General features: G+C 40.7%; 1 protein-coding gene across 3 annotated transcripts in view; it reads left to right on the top strand.

Annotated features, from left to right (window-relative positions):
- TMEM135 (transmembrane protein 135) overlaps window positions 1-20,695 on the top strand; it is a 396,582-nt gene that overhangs the window by 152,521 nt on the left and 223,366 nt on the right. For 2 of the 3 annotated variants that reach the window (XM_026651656.1, XM_026651655.1), the window contains one exon: window positions 10,613-10,678. The exons of the other annotated variant lie outside the window; for it this stretch is intronic. In XM_026651656.1, the coding sequence (XP_026507441.1) occupies window positions 10,613-10,678 (66 nt within the window). The remainder of the gene's footprint in view (window positions 1-10,612; window positions 10,679-20,695) is intronic. 3 annotated transcript variants of the gene reach the window in all.

A 20,695-nucleotide genomic window follows, 5' to 3' on the forward strand; every position in this document is an offset into this window, starting at 1 on the left:
TCTTCTCTTCTCTTCTCTTCTCTTCTCTTCTCTTCTCTTCTCTTCTCAAAACCTTGTTCTAGCATTGGCTTCTGTGACTCTCCTTTCCTGGTTCTTCTCCTTCCTTTCCAATTGCTCTTTCAGTATGTCCTTCAAAGGATCCTCCTCATCTTCTTTCCAACATTTTGTGGGGGTTCCATAGAGCTCTGCCTTTGGTCCCCTTCTCTTGTCCCTTCTATACCTTATGTCTGGGTAATCTTATCTGCAAACACAAATTCAACTACCATCTCTGTGCTGACGACTCACAGATCTACCTGTCTCAACTTGGACATGTATGGAACTGTGGTATTTTGTGATTTTCCAAGCTATTATGCAGAGTAATAAGATTTCTTTCTTTGGGGGAAATTACAGAAAAATTAGGAAATTATAGCTCCTGACATTTATAAGCATTTATTTTCCTGATCTTAAAAATTGTGTGGTGACTTAAAACTTTATAGAAAAGAAAACATAGATTGATAGAGGATTGAAGAATAAGGAGTTTTCTATTGTCCACCTGCTGACAGCTTTGTCAGAAACTATTAAAAATATTTTTGGTATCAATATTTTATTTATATTGAGAAGTTTTCTGAAATATATTCCTTTCTAAAAGACATGCTCTATTTCAGCCACAAATTACTCGTCCCAACAGTGAACATTTATATACTATGGAGGAATAATTCCCTTCGCTGTAGGAATTACTGGGTGAATTTTTGTGGCCTGTATTATAGAAGAGGTCATGGTATATGTTGATAGTGGGAACACATGGGAATTGAGGCTGAGATAGATTAAGGTAAAAAATATCCAAAATTGAGACGCCTAATTCCTGATTTTTCAGAATACATAGCATTATGTAGCATATTATATGTTCAAAGCACAGCTCCCATTGACAGTGAATCAAGTCAGGCACCCAGAAAATGAGGAACATAGAATTAGTGACCATCTGTGAAAAGCTGGGTTAAATGACTTGCCTAGCATCATATAGGAATTCTGTGGCGGGGCAGGGATAAAATTCAGTTCCCCTGGTTTAAGCATGAGACCATAATTTCTCTTCCTGCTATCTCCTGCCTCATTCACTACAGACCTTCCAACTTCTGCAATGAATGAGGCAAGGGTCCTGTAGACAAGTCTCATTCAGTACACAACCCTGACTCATCTCCAGAGCAGGTCCACCCTGTGTACTGAATGATGAATGGGTTCTATGGAAATGTGACTGTGATCCTGTAATTAAAGACTGTATCATAATGCAAAAGCAGAAGGGGGGTTTCCTAACTTTTGAGCACTTGACTTTGCAGCCTTAATAATGTTCTTTCAATGTAGATTTTGATATGTAATTTATTAGGTTTTTAAAAAAGCCAACTGAAAATAAACAAATTACATCATGTTGCATCACAGTGACAACCGCATGGTTCATTAGCAGGTTTGGTACCTTTAGATATACTGCACTGACCTTTGCCACTTGAGTTTGTAACAGATAGCAGTAGTAGGTTGTTATCTTGTGTGTGGACCAGCACAAGACGTGGTTGGGACACTTTGCCGGTGGGTTTCACAGAAATTTGCTCACAGCAGAAAAATGGTGAGACTCAAAAATCTTGGGTTCCACTACAGGCTCTAGAAATGAATATGCTTCAATGGGTGCACTCTTCTGCTTCTTTTTCCTGAGGCTTTATCCCTTCTGCCATTTCCCTTCTAACCAGTCCTGTCTCTTCCCCGTCACTGACTCTTCATCTGAGTCCGATTTCCTCATGTAGCGCATTCCCAGTCTCCTTGGCCAGCCAGTCCCAGTGTCCACTACAATTCCTAGTCCCCATGCCTTCCAGCCTCGGTCTCTCTGTTATAACTCTCAATCTCATTACTTGCATCTGAAGAAGTGAGGTTCTTACCCACGAAAGCTTATGCTCCCAATACTTCTGTTAGTCTTAAAGGTGCCACAGGACCCTCTGTTGCTTTTTACAGATCCAGACTAACACGGCTACCCCTTTGATACTTGACTCTCAATCTCAGTTCCCCTTACCAGCTCCTTGCTTAGCTGTTCCTAGTCTCCCCTGCAACCCCCAATCCCAATTCCCCCACTGCTCCTGTCCCGGTCTCTTCTCCCTTCCAGACTTTTGTCCCTTCTGCAGGCTATTCAGACAGCTTTCCACCTGGGTGTCAGCAGTAAGGAAGCATTGAGAGCACAGGAGAGACAAGCTCCCTGCTCTAAGTTCTGGTGCCTGGTCCTGGCATGGCCTGGAGCAACCAGGAACTGCAATTGGAAGGGAAAGCTCTGCTCAGAGCTGTCCTGGAGCATGCCCAGTGCAGATGGAATATTTGGGAACTTAAGCAGCGAAGCTCTAGCAATCTCTACTGAACATATGTGAACTTAAGTTTTTCAAAACCCAGATTTGTGTGGTTTTTCATGAGGATGGCAGAAGTCACATTTTTTATTTTTATTTTTTTTAAAAAAGGCCACCCCCTGCCAAATTTCAAGTCCCTCTTCCAAAGAATGGGGATGCTAGAGTTTCTTAAAGAAAAAGTTGCCAGAATTTTTTAACATGGAAAAAACATATTTTTCCTTAACATCATTCTTGGAAGCAGCTGAACAGTTGTTGCTGACATTTAATAAATAAATAAATACATAAATTTAAAAAAGCAGCCTCAGGAAGACACGTTGCATGGAAACTGTAAGTCCACATGTTTAAAGTTTGGCAAAGTTGTTCTTTCTTGTTGATGCATGGTAACTTTAGTATCCTGATAAATTCTGACTTCTGCTTTGCGGAGTCAGTGTGGTGATATTTAAAATTTGTAAAGAATTATGAAATCACTTAATGAGAAGTGAAAGGTTTGTTTTGAAATGTTTATTTCCTTTCATTTAAGACATCCAGTTATTATAGGACAGAGGTCCCCAAACTGTGGAGGGCACAGAGGAACTTTTTTTTTGGGGCGGGGGAGGGAGGGACACGGCTGGGCCCAGGCCTGCCCCAACAGGGGTGAGGAGGGAGTGCCACCCACATCTGCTCCTGGCCCTGGCCCCATCTGCTGACCCCTGCTGACTCCTGGCCAAGGCTCCGCTCCCGGCCCCACCCACAGCTGTGGCCCGAGCCTCTGACCCCTTATCCCTGTCTGCGTCCCCCCTTCCCGGAGTTGCAGGCCCACCCCTGGCTCCGTGGGGGGGGAGGGGGGGCTGGTAGTGGTGGAGAGGGACAGGAGTGGGGGGGGAGGGGCGGCGAGGTAAAATGTTTGGGAACCTCTGTTGTAGAATCTTCAAACACAGTTGTTGCATAGCTATGACTGAATGGCTGAGATACTAACTTTAATTTAACAAAATTAATATATTGTGTGAACACCTACCCCCTTACCCGCAAACATTTATCAATCTTTGTCTTTTGTCTAATTGTTACCCTTTTAAATACACAGCTTCTTATTGCCTTCTTTGGGTTTTACATAGGAAAAAACCCTATCATTATCTCAGTGACCATGTCATTGTCAATTAGTGAATAGCTATAGGTGGCCTCATTTCCCCCACCCCTATCTGGGTCGGAAACTATGATAGTAGCGTTAATCTTCTTAGTGACACTCAGCACATGAAGAGTGGTGCTCCTATCCAGAAATCTATGGTGCCAGATTTGCAAATGCTGTGAATTTGCTCCTTGTTTCTGCATGGCTTTGACATCTGGTCTTAGCTGTGCGAGTACAAGTGTATTAAAAGAGAGCTCATACTAGCAGAGGTGAAAGGGAAGTCACACACACCAGTGGTTTTCAATAGAAACAAAGGAAGCTTAGCTGTATTGACAGAATGCTCTATTTGACTGAAACATCCTTAAAAATGTTGGTGGCAAGAGCTGATGAAAGAAACCAATTCTGAGGCATATAAAAGGTTGTGTGGGGTTCTCTCACCCCTTTATTCTTTGAGAGGATGAAGAAGAATGATCAGATTTTGGATTTGCTATGGATTGTTGTGGGTGGAAATGAGCTAATAAATTCTGAAGTCCAGTGTTCTGGAGCTGTTGCATTCATTTACAAGGAGAAAAGACAGTACAACACAATTGAAAGCTCTTCCATAGATCTACTTCTGCTTCTTTAAATAAAATGAAAATAAACGTGTATATAGTAAGCTATTTTATATATATATATATATTTGTAAGAGGAATAGCAGATTATTCTGAATATATGCCATGTAAAAAAGTACATCAAACTTATGAGATACTGTTGTCTTTTACTTGAATTTGTGTAGTGGATATCCTGAAACACAGTGGTAAGAAAACAGCAAATCTGGTAGTTCTTTCAGCATTGAGCTACTTACTGTATCAATCACTGTGCATTACTGTGTAAAGTCACCAAATTAGAAATAAATATAGCTGAGATACTAACCATTTTTGCTTAATTACTTTTCATGTTCTGAATATATTTTATAGTTTGTCCGTGATTTTGTCTTCTAAACTGTAGCTTGCTAAACTCTCTCTCTCTGTGTGTGTGTGTGTGTGTGTGTGTGTGTGTGTATATATATATATATATATATATATATATTCTACCCTTAAACATAGACTTTTTGTGTTCATGAACAGACCCATTTTCTATTGAAAAGCCTACATTCATTATAGACAGTTTAAATAAAAGCCCACTACCCTAAATTATGTGAAAGGCAGACTACTTCATTTCAGAACAAATAAATTATAGAAGATGATGTTCAAGTATGAGTCCACATTTGCAAGGAGTAAATTTATTCTCATATCTGATCACATCCCAGATATAAGTGTAAGGACATGTCACACGGGTGAGGTGCTTCCTGTTTCTTTTCTTTCTACAAAAGCCACCAGCCCACAGGCACGTGACTAGAAGTATTTACCAGTGCTAAACACTTTTCCACAGATGTTTCACTTGCATGATTTTCCTCTTCTAATAAGGTGTATAGGCAACGCCATGCAGTTCATTCACTTTCTGAAAAGTTGGTAGGCTCCAGTTATTTCAGATATGTGTGTGAATTGTCCCTACTAACCAGGCAAAGGAGGAGATAATCATCACAAACAAAAACTAATCTTAAAAAAATAAAAAAAAAAAAGAAGAAGATTCTTCTTCTAGTAGTATCCCTACGGGTGCTCCACTCTAAATGCATTAGCACCCCCTGTGCCCTTGATCAGGGATTTCTCATAGCAGTATCTGTTCGACCTGTGCATGCATGTTAATCAGTCTTGTGCCCTGTCCCAGTGTCATATAACACTGCACAGATGAACTTCCCCTAGTTCCTTCCCAAGTGTCTCGGCCTGAGACAGAGCTCTAGCAGTTGTTCTTTTGAGATCTCAACTCTAATTCTCTTTACTCATAGTTAGCACTAGTGTTAGTGTTAGTTTTTTCTATAATCAGTAGTTGCTTTTATTTGAGTCGTCAGCCTTGGTACCAGTGCCCCTCGTGGTACTGCAAGAGTTCCATTTTTCCTGGGACCTGGTTGTATCTGAGACTCCTGATTCTCTGTTCCTAGGCTCCGATGTGCTCTCGGTACCGAGGACATCGTGATCACCTGAGGTTCGCCTGGTACCAGTTATTGCATCTCAGATCTCCCCAGGCGCTGCACCGTTCTTCAGTGAACTTGAGGAAGAAGATTCTGTTGAGGACCTCACTTCGGTCTCACTAGTGTTAGTCCAGGGCTGCTCTCCTCACTGCTTCAGAGGTCCCTTACCAGAGGCTTCTGGTGAAGTTGCCAGTGCTCATGGCCCACAATTACCACCAATACCTCGCTGGTATGAGCACCCTTTGGTGCCTCCTCCTTTGCTGTATTGGAACCCTTGGGTGACTTATTGCCAACAAATCTTCAGAGCATCCAGTGCTACCACTCCTAGAGAGGAATAACCAGCATCACCTGCTCCCCCCAGGAGATTTCACCCTCAAGAGGAATCATTTGAGGCGCAAGAGACTAGAGCCGATGAAGAGGTTTCGTCTGCAGACAACATCTTCTCTTCATCTCTGGATGTAGTCATGCCTGTTACCCCTTCCCTGGCAGATGATTTTAAATAATCAAGAGAATAGCAGACTCCTTGCAGATTCCACTCAAGGAGTTTACAGAGTCTCCTTATAAGCTTCTCGATATCCTTCACTCACCTTTATCAGCCCAGGTAGCCTTACTTGTCAATGAGGCTCTTTTAGCAAAGATCATTTGGCACACTCCAGCTTCTATTCCACTGACATGGATAAGAGCAGACAAGGAGTGTTACATCCCAGCAAAGGACTCAAAGTTTTTATTTTCCCACCCCTCACCTAATTCCTTGATAGTGGATGCAGTGAATGAACGTGATAAAGACCACAAGCGCTTTGATCTACTAGGAAGAAAGTAGCACTACCAATTATCAGGCTTTGATGGCAAGGTATAACCATGTCAACTACTTCAAATTAACCTCCTTCATCGACCACCTACTGGTGGAACAGAGGGAGCAGTTTCAAGCATTGTTGTGGAGGGCCAACTGCTGGCCAGAACCTTGCAAGCCTCCCTCGACGCTGGTGACACCGCCGCTCATTCGATCGCCATAGTGATGGTAATAGGAGCCTCCTTGTTCCAGTTCTCCGGATTCCTGAAGGAGCTTCAGACCATGGTTAAGGATCTTTATTTTGATGGATCTAAGTTGTTCACAGATACTACACGAGTCTGTATGAACGCTGAAGGATTTTAGAGCGACTTTGCATTCTCTTGGCATTTACACCCCTACATTCAAGAGAAAGCTAAGCAAATCTCAGATACTGAAGTGTCTCAGCCCATTGAATTCCTTCCCTCACAGAGGGCATATGAGCCATACCAAAGAAGACAGAGGTTTCAGAGAAGGAAACCATCCACTTCTCAGCCTCCCGTCTCGCACCCATCTACCTCCAAGCAGCAATTTTGATGTGTTGATCCTCATCCTCTTCCATTGCACCAATTCACCAGCCTTCCTTCCACCGGCAACCGCCTTCACACTGCAAGTGAGCCTGGGAGTTGATCACTACAGACAAGTGGGTCTTGGAGATCGTCTCCGCAGGTTACACAATCCACTTTACTTCACTTCCACCAATGAACCTCCTTTCCTCGTCCCGCTTCAGGGACCCCTCTCACGGGAGCATGCTTCATCAAGAAATAGGTGTTCTTTTGCACTTGGGAGTTATAGAACAGCCCCCATGCAGCACTGAGGGAAGGGATTTTATTCAGGTTACTTCCTGATACCAAAAAGAGTGGAAGTTGGAGAGCCATCCTAGACCTGAGACTACTCAATGCCTATGTGAACGTGCAGAAATTCAAAATCGTGACTCACTACTTTAATTCCCTCACTAGAGCAAGGAAATTGGTTTTCGGCCCTTGACCTTGAACATGTGTATTTCCACATCACTATCCACCCATCCCACAAATGATTCCTCCATTTTATTGTTGACCTGGACCACTTCCAATATCGTGTGCTCCCCTTTGGCCTGTCATCCACCCTGAGGTTCTTTTAGAAGGTCATATTGGTGTAGCAGCACAGCTCTGCAGAAAAGGTATTTTAGTATTGCCTTACCTGGATGATTGGTTGCTAACAGGGTGCTCCCTGGAGCTGACGTCTTGGGCAATTTCCAAGGCCCCAGGCCTCTTCTGCCAATTGGGTAAAATCCATCTTGGCCCTAGTACAGACCCTAGAGTTTATAGGGACACATCTCAGTTCAATAACAGAGAAAGCCTACCTTCCTTGGCACAGGTTTGTGGCTCATTTCTACATAGCAAACACGGTTCAGCTCAGCCCACAAACCATGGTCGGGAACTACATTCAATTACTAGGGCACATGGCGGCCACCGCCTTCATGACGGAACATGCCAGTCTTCGAATGCGCTGCCTCCAAAGATGGTTCAGAACCATTTTTCACCTACTAGACACAGTCTAGATATGCTTCATTCCATACCCATCTTCTTGAAACAATCCCTCAGCTGGTGGAAGGACTGTCGCAACTTCTGCCCAGGAGTTCCATTCACATGTCCTCCCACAATGGTCATTGCAATGATAGATGCCTCTCTGCTAAGGTGGGACGCACATCTAGACACTAGTACGATCCAAGGCAAGTGGATGTTGCCAGAGACGATGCTACATATCAATCTCCTGGAGCTCAGAGTATCAGATACACCTGTCTCCAATTCCTATGACTAATCAAGGACGAACACATACATATAATGACTGACAATATATAGTTAGTGTTTTACTTCAACAGCCAGGGAGAAGTAAGATCCCTTTCCCTTTGCACTGAGGCCATCAGACTCTGGAAGTGATGCATACAGAATCACATTACTATCACAGCTGCCTATCTCCCGGACATTCAGAATGTGACTGCGGACGTGCTCAGCAGACACTTCTTTCAAGATCCCGAGTGGGAAATAGATGCCAACATATTACATCACATATTTCACCAATGGGGTACCCCCCAGATAGATTTATTTGTCACAGAGGCAAACAAGAAATGCACCCACTTCTGTGTCACCAATCCTTAGGGGATGCTTGTCACCTTCAGTGGTCGTCAACCCTACTAATGCTTTCCCACCGACACCCCCATCCACCCCCAATAGCCAAAGTTATGTTCAAAATAAAGGAGGATAGAGCCAGAGTCATTTTAATAGACCCGACCTGGCGCAGGCAAACGTCGTATCCTTATTTGATACAGTTGTCTGTATGCCCACCGATCACTCTCTGCACTGCTCCGTATCTCCTGTTGCAAGAGTGCAGGAAGATTTTTCACCCCAATCTTGCGATGCTTTGTCTCAAAGCATGGTTAGTCAATGGCTCACGATAATGGAGATAACCTGCTCAGAGGATATAAAAAGAGTGCTATTACACAGCAGGAAACAGTCTACTCGCTACATGTATTCTCAAAATGGATGCGTTTTGCCAGTTGGTGTGACAGCAGACCGCTTTCACCAATGACCACATCGCTTCCAGATATATTAGACTACACCTGGCCTCTGAAAACCTGCGGTCTATCGTCCACCTGGCGGTCCTCATGGCTTTTCAACCCCCAATAGAGGGCTATTCCATCTTTGCCCAACCCGACACCAGCAAGATTCCTCTGAAGGCTGGGGAACTTCTATCTACTGGTCCAACATCCTTCCCCAGTATAGGACCTCAACCTGGTCCTTAAATGCTTCACAAGCCTACCTGTTGAACCTCTGGCTACTTGCTAATTGCTCCATTATCAATGAAGACAGTATTGCTGATAGCCATCATGTTGATGCAAGGGGTTGGTGAAATATGGACCCTGATGGCATACCCTCCTCCCCCCTTCACAGTGTGTTTTTTTTTTTTTTTTTTTTTTTTTTTTTTTTTTTTTCTTTTCCCACCCCTTCTTCTTACCTAAGATCTCTTTTGAATTCCATCTCAATCAGCCCATTCACTTGCCTATTTCCTATCCAAAACTACATCTGAATCCCCAGGATGCACTGCTGCATATCCCGAATGTCGGGAGAGCTCTGGCCTTCTATCTAGACAGAAAGAAACCCTTCAGAAAGGTCAACAAGTTATTCGTCTCGATAGCAGACAGATCAAAGGGGCCGGTAATCTCTAACCAGAGATTTACAGTTTTCAGACTGCATTAACTCCTGTTACCAGTCTCATAACATTGAGCTGCCCTTACTCATATGTATCCATTCTGTAAGGTCTATTGCCACTTTCACGGTCTTTCTCAAAAACATACTGATCATCAAAATCTGTAAAGCCACTACATGGGCTTCTATACATACATTCTCTGAATACTATGCAATAACTCACAACTCCACCTCTGATACAGTGTGCAGCTCAGCAATACTTTCTGCTGTACTGGATTGAAGTCTGAAGCCCCCTTCACCTTAATGGGTACTGCTCAGTAGTCATCTAGCATGAAGCACCTATAAGGACACTACTCGAGGAAGAAGAAATGGTGACTCACTGTGCAGTAGCTATGGTTCTTCAAGATGTGTCCCTATGGGTGCTCAACTACCTGCCCTCTTTTCCCTCTGCTTCGGAGTTTTCTGTCGTTAGGCTTTATGGTAGAGAAGGAACTGGGGACAGTTCGACCGCGTAGCGCTATATGACAATGGGACAGGGCAAAAGATTAACACCTATGTGCAGGATGAATGGACACTGCTTTGAGAAATCTCTGACAAAGGGCATGGGGGAGCACTAGTGCATCTCGAGTGGAGCTCCCATATGGGAACACATCTCAAAGAACCACAGTTACTGCACAGGGTGAGTAACCATTTCTTCGGCCCAAAATTGTGCTCCTTGGCTTCCCTACTGTAAGTCCCCATTTTGTGATGTCACTACTACCAAGGAGCTAATAAGGGCTCAGATACTATAAAGCTTCTTCATTACTTTACACTCATATTACTAAAACAGAAACTTTGAAAACCCTGACGACATAAATAAAATGGCACATATGCAGGGATTTCAGCCTAAAGATGTGTTCTGAAGTGTCTCTTTTGCTTGATATCCCTTGAAAGAAGGTTACCATGTAGGATTTTTTTCTGAATATTCATATTTAAATGGTTGAGTAGTAACTGTTAATAAACTTGACTTACATTTTAGTCCTAAGTGTAATAGCTGAACAATAATAGTCATCATTACTATATTGTCTTTTCAAAATAACAATTTTTTATTTTTATACGCAGGCCACGGAAACCCTTTTTCGAATGGGGGTAGCAAGAGGAGCCATTACACCTTTAAGGCATGGAGAAGTAAGATTGAATGTCTGGTTTTTGCATATATGGTGTAAAGTTTTATTTATTTTTAATTTAATATTTTGTAAATTCTTAGGATATATATTCAGATAACTGAAGAGTTGATAGTCTTGTAGATAATGTGTCTGTCTGCTTTACAGTTTGTTGCAAATGAGTAGAGAGCCCAGATCCTGTGCATTGGGGAAAGACATGTTCTTTATATTTCATTTTACATTGAATCATGATGCAGCGCTGTAATCTAGGTGACTCACTGGAGGATACTTCTAGCCCTGATGGTTCTTTACTGAACGTTCTGAGGAGGGAGCAAGGTCTTGAGAAATTAACATGGGTTTGGGTTTTAGAAGTTCCTGGTTCTGTGGATGGGTGGCTACGGGCAAGCCACTTCATATGTTTGTCTTTGTTTCTTTACTACCTCACAGGAATATTATGAGGGTTAATTAATTAATGATTGTGAAGTACTTTGAACATGTAAAATATGATTGTTATATTGTTCATATCTGCTTGTGTCTGTATGGGATGGTTTTTTTGTTTGTCCTTTTGGTTGACATGCATGGAGACACTATTATTTGCATTCTGCTGATTAAGTAGCTCTCAATTCCATGGAAAATACTATACTCAGTTATGGTATTCTTCAGTAATGGTCCAAACTACATATTGCAACTATTGTGAGTTGTAGTATTTTGGGTCATTGCTCTAGAAAACTCAAGTGTATTGTTATGGCTACCTGATTTCATCATATTGTGTGTTGATTTTAAATGCAAAATGTTTGTCTAGTTGACCCAGCACTTGCTGTACATTGCCAGTCATGTTACAGCATATATTCTCTTTCTGTGCTATTGAAATTACCTTAATTTCTCCCTATTTAAGTGGAGTAGAGTACCTGTGCATCGGAACAAAGGTTTCTGCTTTCCTCTGGCCCAGTTTCTTTATCTTGAGAGCCGATCTTGCTATAGCAGTTCTGAACATGGGCTCCGTTATGCTTTTTCTATACTGCTCTTCACCCTTCTCCGCAATTGGTCACTATGAGTGTGTCTGCACTTCGGGATAGAGGTGTAATTTCCAGCTCAAGGGGACATATCTGGGCTACCTCTGGTCAAGCTTATGTGCTAAAAGTAGAAGTGTAGCTGTAGCAGCATGTGCAAGAGGAGGGGGTAGCTGCCCGAGTATGTACCTAGCATCTCAGATGGGATTGTTCTCAGGGCAGCTAGACCCTCACGCTACCACCGCTACGCTTCTATTTTTAACATGCTAGCTTGATCAGAACTAATGCGGGTATGGTTCCTTGATCTGGAAATCGCACCTTCATCTTGAAGTGCAGGGTGGGAGATATGATGCGCTCTCCAGCAGGATCCTATATATGGAATATATGCAACACTTCCAGCTTCTCTCCACCTCTTCCAAGAGGGTGTCTTGAGAGACACAATCTGTGGGTGTTTCTTATGATAGCACAGAGCACAGTACACTAGGCTGTTCATTCGGGTGTACTTAGTTATACGTGTTAGAATGAATGTTGCACTAATACTAGTAAAGTAGAAATGTGGTTTGCTTGAAATGATCCATGTGGATTGTGGAGAATTCATGTTGCTTTTTAAAGAGTTATTAACTAAATCTTGCAGTTTTAAAAAGTGGACTAATACAAACAATTATATCTTTTTATGAGCATTATGGTGGTGGTATGAATGTCAGTCCTAAATCACTTCCTCTGATACAACTATTTTTACCTTGTTGATTTAAAAAAAAAAAGTCCTATTGCAATGTTACATTCACAGATCATAGACCAGTGTGGAGCAGGAGCTCTTTTGAGCCATTTACCTTATCCTAAAATTACTCTACGGAAAACTACTAGTCCAGGCATTACAGTGGGCAGCCAGGATGGGTATTTGGCTTTTGCTGCTCTTCCAGTTCTGAATGTTTGTTTTTCTAGAACTATCTGCTTATTCTGTGCTTTATGATTAAGATTATTGTTCCTATATGGTTTTAGTATCCTTCTGTTTGAATTGAAATTGTTCCTGCTTCCCAATTTCCCAGCAACTTCTTCTTCTATGATCAGACCCTCCAAAGCATTGATTTCTCATAGACATTTATGCTAGGACAGGGACTGTGAATTGAATACACATACTGTCAATTTATAGATCACATTAAAAATGTTTGATCTATTATTGTCGCTTGTAATACCTAAGTTGACTATAAGATGAGAAGAAAAATATTTTTTCCAGTTTACTTAGAGCTGTTGACAGCCCTTTTGTGAAAAGCCACTTTCCTTGTTTCCTCTATTGTTTGTGACTATCTTTCACAAAACTGGAAAAAGAAAAAAAAATTGGTAAATAATAAAAGAGTGTGATTCTAAACCCTCAAATCCTGGCAATGGGAGTTGAGGCAGATATAGTACCTTAAAATGCTTTAAACACAGTTTTTGAAATTGCCTGGATTCCAAGTTGCCTATGTCTCTTCCTTGGTGGAGAAAACCTCTGATATGCCTGAGTTTGTGATGGAAATTAAATGTCAGCCCTAATCAATGCAGGCAAATATATGTGAATTGCCACTGTGCTTCCTCTTATCTATGTGACTTTGCTTGATCCTCCTTTATTTGATGGACGAATAAATCCACCATGTCAAAGACCAGAGACAGGGAACATATTTAAGTATGAATGTACCCAATATTTTTAAGGGTAAGCATTAATTGAGTGAGTGAAAATTCAGTTCCAGGGGCCCAGTTACATTTAGGCATTTTCTATATGCTTATTTTTATAGGAAATCTCCAGACATTTCCAGCAGGAAGTTTTAGTTGCTCTTTCACTTGTCTGTTGGGTTTTGCCTATACTTTGAAGTCATCAATCAGTCATCAACAACTGATTAGCAGTAGCACTGGTGCAAACTCCAGAAGTAAACAAGAAAAGCTGTGATTTGCATTGTCTAAGTTTCATTGAAAGTCAGTAGGTTTTATGCTTTTAAGGCCCAGATACAAAAAGGTATTTAAGCACTTAACTCCTAATGACTTCAGTGGGAGTTAAGTGAGAAACTGGGCCAAAGTCACTTTTGAAAATGGGATTTGGGCTCCTAAGTCATTTAGGTGCTTTAATTTTTTATTCTGCAGTTGCCTTGAAAGTCAATGAGACTTAGGCACCTTTGAAAATTTTACCCAAAGTCTTATATATCATGTAATATAACCAGCTTCCAGAAGTGAGCCAAATAATATTACAGCCCTGTTCATTTTGAAGTTCAGAGACTGCCTATTCATTGAAGTCAAATAATTTTAAACAATACAGTTTAAATACTTTGCTTTGATTTGCAGTATTGATAGCTGGTAGTACTTTTGTTGTTGTTGAGAAATTGGGATTCAGAGGGAGAAAAGAAGAGGATAGAATGGACAAGACAAACTTAAATAGAAACCTGTAAAATCTTAGGGCAATATGCAGCTGCTAGATTATTTGCTGCCAAATAATGAAAACAGACCAATGGACCATGTCTGGAAAATGGATATATGAGAGGATACTTTTAAATGACATGCAAATGAAGGTCAATTGTTATCTTACAAAGTAGTTACATTTTCAACAAATCTTTTCACGTGGGCAGTTTGGGCCAAAATAAGAATTTTAGCTGATGAGCCATTCATGAGAGACTGGCAGTTTTATAAATTGTACTTGGTGTTCCATATTTTCAGTTTTTATTTGTTTAAAAAAAAAAAAAATTCCAGGAACTTTTCTGTGTTTATTTTCCAAATGTTAAAACTGGAATGATATCGGGTTAAAAAAATTAAAAAATCAGGAAAAAAAGAAGAACAAAAAACCTTTCATAATATACACAATTTACTATAGTATAATTGAAACTATTTTTTAGGTACAAAGGTTTTTTTTTCTCTCTCTCTCTGAGCTAGTAGTTTTTCCAGAAATCCTGTTTGCGTACACTCGCATAAGTTTCTTCAAAATATCCTCACTCATGTTGAGCCTCTTGCTGTCTTGGAGGTAGTCCAACTTTGAAAATAAATGCTCTCCATCAATCCAGAGGGTACGCTCAAAGCTCTCTGTGCTATTTTGCTGAAGTTGGGACGTGTGTCTTGATGACTGTTCCAAAAACCACATCCAGTTTCACATTGTTAGGGTTAGGTATGTTCATGTAAGTAGTAAATTCCTCTTTCCAATTTGAAATTTCATTTTTAGTGGCAAATGGTTGGAATATTCTGGGATAACGGTTGCTGCAAAATTCACCTTGAGGAAGAGGTGCAACATCTGGATGACATTCCATAAAGAATCTTTGGCACCAAACACTTCAGGGTTCAGATTACGGGCCACTGTCATTTTCCATTTTTCGCTGAGCATTGTATTGAAGATTTTGAATGCTTTCTTGGTTTATTGGATTTTCAGAAACAGTTGGGTTTTCTCATCATATGTTTGTCCTGCAGCTTTTGTGCTCAATTTAGCTGAGATTTTGGTTGTTAGGATAAGGTAAAGTCTGTACTGGCAAACGTATTAGCAGTAGTCGAAGAAAACTCCAATGTTTTCTGTGTGTCACACAGCGATTCTAAGTTTTCAACAACAAACATTACCTTAGTGCGCAGAATCTGGCAGTCATTTTGGTTATTTGCCAGCCTCTTCAGAGTTTCTGCTTTAGAACCAACAAACTCAGGATGATCTAGGAGACGCACTGGCACAGTCCGCGCTTTGTTTACATCCACTGATGTGCCACAACCGGGGTAGCTAATCAGTAGTCGGCTCTGCAGTTATCTCTCACTGTGCAAATCAAAGCCTTCAGCTTGTTCACATACTTTAAAATGGCCTGGAATCCAATGATGCAGAATTTCACATCTTTCATTTCTTCTGTAGCAGTAGCTGCTGACAGCTCAATGTTAATCAGATGAGCAGGACAGGTAAGACATAGCAGCTCTGGTATGTGATTGATTTTAATTTCCCATGTGATCTTAGCGAGTAGAAAGCAGAATCTTTTTTGGTTGTGGCCACATTTTTCCAAGTTAGTTGGTACATCTCAAACATGTCAATTATTGCTGTGTTGAGAAAATGGCAGTCCGCAGAGAGGATGAATGTCACATCAGCACAAAATAATGCGAGTTTACTTGATTTGAAATAAAAAAACAAAAGGCCAAGAATCGGATGTTCCAAAGTATCAGGAGACTCGTCAAAAATCAGACGAGACACCACATTTCCATCAATTAGTTGCATCAGTTTAGATACTAAAGCATCATCATTTTCTTTCAGATACTTATGAATGAGGGTGTCTGCATTAGGAAACGTTTTTGCTGCTGGATGGTATTGTCGCACAAAGTCACCAATAGGCCCCTCTGCAATTAACAGTGGTTGTCTGGAGAAACAAAGAGCACACACAAATTCATTGACACAATTGTGCTATGTCCTTTTTTTCATTAAAGCCCTGTTGAATGCTCCTGGTATTGACTGTTTATCCAAAAGCTCACTTTCTTCAAGTTTCTTGTGTTGCTTGCTTTCTACATGCTCCTTTATTCTGTCAGCACAAATACTGACTTCAGTGGTGCAGTACTTGCAGCACAATGGATTCTCTTTACTCCTGTCTTTACGTTTCTTGATAATTTCTAAGCACTGATTTTATTGTTGGTATTCAGATACAGATTTGTGTTTTCGCCCCAAGTTTACATTTTTACCTTATCTGTCCATACTTGATTCTTTAAATTCAGCGCCCCAGTAAACAGACACAAAGAAAAAGGCAGGCAGCCTCTCCTTGTGAGTCAATCATAACTCAATCAACGTTGGTTGATTTTCTGACCTGCTTCAGTCTCAGAGCTGCAGCACATAATAACCGTGTAAAGCGTTAATGTTAACAAAAATAAGTACCCGAAAAAATATTGAGTGGATTGATAAATGGGTGTAAATCAGTAAAAACGGAACTCCTTTAATTAAAAAAAGGGTAATTAGTAAAAACTGAAAATGCAGAACACTAATTATATTGCATGTGATATTTATGGACTAAGCCAGTTACTAGTATAATAAGTAAAATTAGTAGTGAATCCAGATAAAGATACAATGGAATGCTTCAATACAGCATAAAGATGGGAGAACTTTTACTTACCTAAATTATAGCACTGAGTGGTGTAACATTAAAGTATTTGCTTAGGAGGCTTGGTATGTCTACACTAGAAATGTAAATCAACCTATATTAGGTCGACTTACAGCCACTGCAGTGATTGCGGTGGTGCATGTCCATACTACTCCCATTCGGTCGGTGGTGCGCATTCTCACCAGGAGCACTTCTGCTGACCCAAGTGGGGCAGTGTGGGGAGCTGAGAGCCTGTTTTCTCAGCTCTATTGGCAGCTCCCTGCTAGGAGCCCAGCTGCACCACAGGCTCCTGCCCCCCCACCTCCACTCCTCCTCCGCAGCCGAGAGCGGGGGGAGGAGGGGAGAGAAAGCCACCGGAGGCTTCTTGCCTCCCGTTCCCTGCCAGGAGTGGGGGGAAGCCACCCAGGGCTTCTCTCTTCCCTGCTTCTCACTCCTGGGGAATGGGGTGCAGCTTGCCCGGCTTCTCCCCCTTGCCCCACATGCTCCCCACCAGGAACCGGGCAGCCTTGTCAATTTCACAGCTCCCAGGGTGAAATTGACAAGACAGCCAACATTCCCAGCTGGGAGCGGGGTCCAGCCGCCCAGTCTTCTTGCCTTAGGTCCCCCCACTAGGAACTGGGTCCAGCCACCTGGGCTTCTCATCCGGGTCCCGGCCAGGACCAGGGTCCATTCTCGCCTCTCTCCCAGCTGGGAGAAGGGTCGAGCTGCCCAGCTCTCCAGGGGAACTCCAGCTGCCCAGCTTTCTTGTCCATTTCAGGGCTCCTGCCATGAAATTGACAAGACAGCCAACAGCTGATGTAAGTTGCCCCCTGCTCCCCTGTAGTTGCCCTGACTACACAGACATAAGCCCTACGCCTCTCATGGAGGTGGAGTTAGTATGTTGGTATAGTAGGGCACTTACATTGGTGGGAGCAAGGCTGTAGTGTAGACACTGACATAATTAGATCAATGTTATTCAGTAGAAAGGATGCTGGGGAGGAAGGAAAGGTGAGTGTATGAGGTTTTTTTGCTTGAATATATTATCATGTTAAAATCTGAATACTTAACTTTGGTGAATCAAACAAGACGTTTGGATACAAGTTCCCATTGTGTAATTACAGCTGTCTGGGCCTGAAAATCAGAAGTGACATCAGTAAAATAGAATGAAATTCCCAAAAGGAGCAAAACTATCTAGAGTCCTATAAAAACACAGTTATTTCTTCCAAGAAAAAGCTGGACACTTGAATGGTGCCTAAAAGAAAGTGCTCATGGTGAGCCAAAACAGAAGAAATTAAAGCTTGAACTCAAGTTCTAGTTGACCAGGTTCAGTATGAGAAGTGCTAAGTTGGCAATAAAAATCCAAGAAGGTCTAGTTGTTTCTTGGAAAGGCCAGATTGAGAGAGAAACTCTCCAAATAAGGAGAAATTTTAGTTACATTTTCATAGCAGTATTTGAAATGTAGGTGGGAGCAGGAATGTTTAACTTTAGAGGGAAAACTAGGGTTCATTTTGAATTTAATTACAAATCCTCATGTTGCATTGCAATGAACAAATTGGAAAAAAAATTCATATCAAACAAAGGAGAAATCATTAACTGGTCCAAGTCTGGCCAGTTTCCAAGACCAGATAGATTTGAAATTTGTAATGTTGAATGTTTGGGGGAAACCTTCTCTCTCACTTCCTGCTTGCAGCCTTTCTGTGTATCAGGGAATTCATCTTCTCAGCCATCTTCTCTGTATGGATGCAGAACTTTTAAGCCTTTTCTTTATTACCTTGGAAGAAATCGGAAATTTATGTTGTGATGCTGTATCATTTTGCTATTTATATATGGATTACAAAATTCCTGTTGAGGTTTTGGCATGAAAGTTGGAAATGATACTGCCAAGTGTCATTTATCCAAATGAAGTAGATACTGTTAAGAACTGTCCTGTGACTTAATGCCAAAAAAATTAATAGTATCAAGGAGAGGTAACAAAAGCCAAGAATATAATTAACTTCACAATTCAGCATATTTTTTTTGTTATAGAATTTTCTGTCAATGTCTGTTTTGGGGAAGGTGTGCTAGGCACAGATAGGAATGTGTGCTAGACCAAACCGCTCTGGTGGAAGATAGGGAAAGTCCACCAGCTACTATCAGTGTAATGGCTTTTGTTTACATCTGTGGCCCTTATCCAGGAGAGAGGCAACATTTCATTTATTTTAAGAGTGGGCTGGATGGCAGAATGCAGAAGGCACAAGGATTTGATGAGAATGAAACTTGACGTATGTGTTCTAGTAACACTGATTGGTTGTTAATTTGAGCTAAACATTTTAAGCTCAAATGCTCTAAGATGCAGAAATACCCTTCTCATCTATATGAATTTACCTACAGTGCTTTTGTGAAACTTGGCAAGTCTCCTGATACACAGAATGTATAGAGGCTATGTTTTATCTAGTTTAAATTGTATTATATGGAAAGCAGACCCAGTGTCCATGTATTGTTTACCACAATGCAAATGTCAACTCTTTTGTATTAAAACCTTCCTAAGACTAAAGTGGTTTGAGTTAGATTATCACAGACAATGTGTCATTGAGCAGTGATGATATTATGGTAACTCCACTGGGAATGCTTTGCCATGTTGTATCCCAACTGTGCATTAGTTCCTGCCATTATTGTAATTTAATTTTATTTCTTTTCATTGTTAATTGTTAATATATTATGAGAATATAATAGAGTCATAGACTATATCGATGGACATTTTAGTTGCTAGTTTGGAAAGTTTCCTAAGAGAAAGCTGTCTACCAAATAGAAGTTATCTATTGTTTCGTGAAAGGCAAATATTTCTTCCTTTAATGCTATAATAATACTTACCACTTAAATTATGCTTTTCATCTTCAAAGTGCTTAATAAATGTCAAACAATTAATTAATCATCAGGACATTGCTACAAGATTCATAGCTAAGTATTGATATCTCCATTTTACAGATTGAGGCAGACATAACAGATAGAGGTTAAGGGACCTGCCCAAGACTGCAAAGAGTCTTGGTCAAATCCAAGATTAGCATGGAAGAGTGTGTGGTTCTTAACCCAGTGCCCAGGTGACTGCATCACACCTTGACCTGGGTAAATGAATCAGTCTGTCTTCTGTGTTGTAGGTTATTGTTTTAATTATTGTTTGTGTATTATTTATATTTTTAGGAGATTTGCAGATAACGAGAAATTAAATAAATGACTATTACAAAAACACAGAAAAGCTTAACAATTGTAAATTGCAAAGTATGTTGAAAAAACATCAGTTCCTTTCAAATACAAGTGGAAAGTGAAACAAAACCCTTAGAACTGCCACCAATTTGAATCATATAGAAGCACGTTTGTTAATGGAACATGTATATATTTTGTTATGCAAGCATATTTATTATGTAGTCATGGAAGTTAAACTGCAAATACTTTCCTGTGGCAAACCCAAGTAGAACTTATCAGTTTGAATTTAAATGAGATTATATTGAATGATGAAAGATAAGACATTGAAACATGAGCATGTGTTTAAAAATATGGGTTTTGAATGTCTCTTGAAGATTTCAAGAGTCCATTAAAATGTTCTTTGATTCAGACCTCACTAGCTGCTTATCTCTTTCTACATGATAGGTTTGGATTTTAGCCATTTTTCATTCGTAAGTCTTTTTATAAATCCATACATAAGACATTTTGGATGGGGTTTTAAAAAGTGCATAAGAGATTTATGTTCCCACTGAAAGCCAACTAGAGTTGGGTGCTTAACTCCCTTAATTCTTTTTGGAAATTTCATCCTTTTTATCTGTTCACTGAAGATTGGTTCCATTAATTCTTATGTTTTACATACTATAAACAGCTTTGAATTCAGAAAGAAACTGTTTTACAATGTAAATAAGTATTTTACCATGTTGGTTAAAGTTAGTCCAATAAAAGATATTCCCTCACCCACCTTGTCTCTATTTTAACAAGAGAATTTCAAAAGCTTTTGTTTGTGGATAAAGC

The sequence above is a fragment of the Terrapene carolina genome, unplaced genomic scaffold (genome assembly GCF_002925995.2).
Source record: "Terrapene carolina triunguis isolate 2854851 unplaced genomic scaffold, T_m_triunguis-2.0 Scaffold97, whole genome shotgun sequence".
In the NCBI taxonomy this organism is placed as follows: Eukaryota; Metazoa; Chordata; order Testudines; family Emydidae; genus Terrapene; species Terrapene triunguis.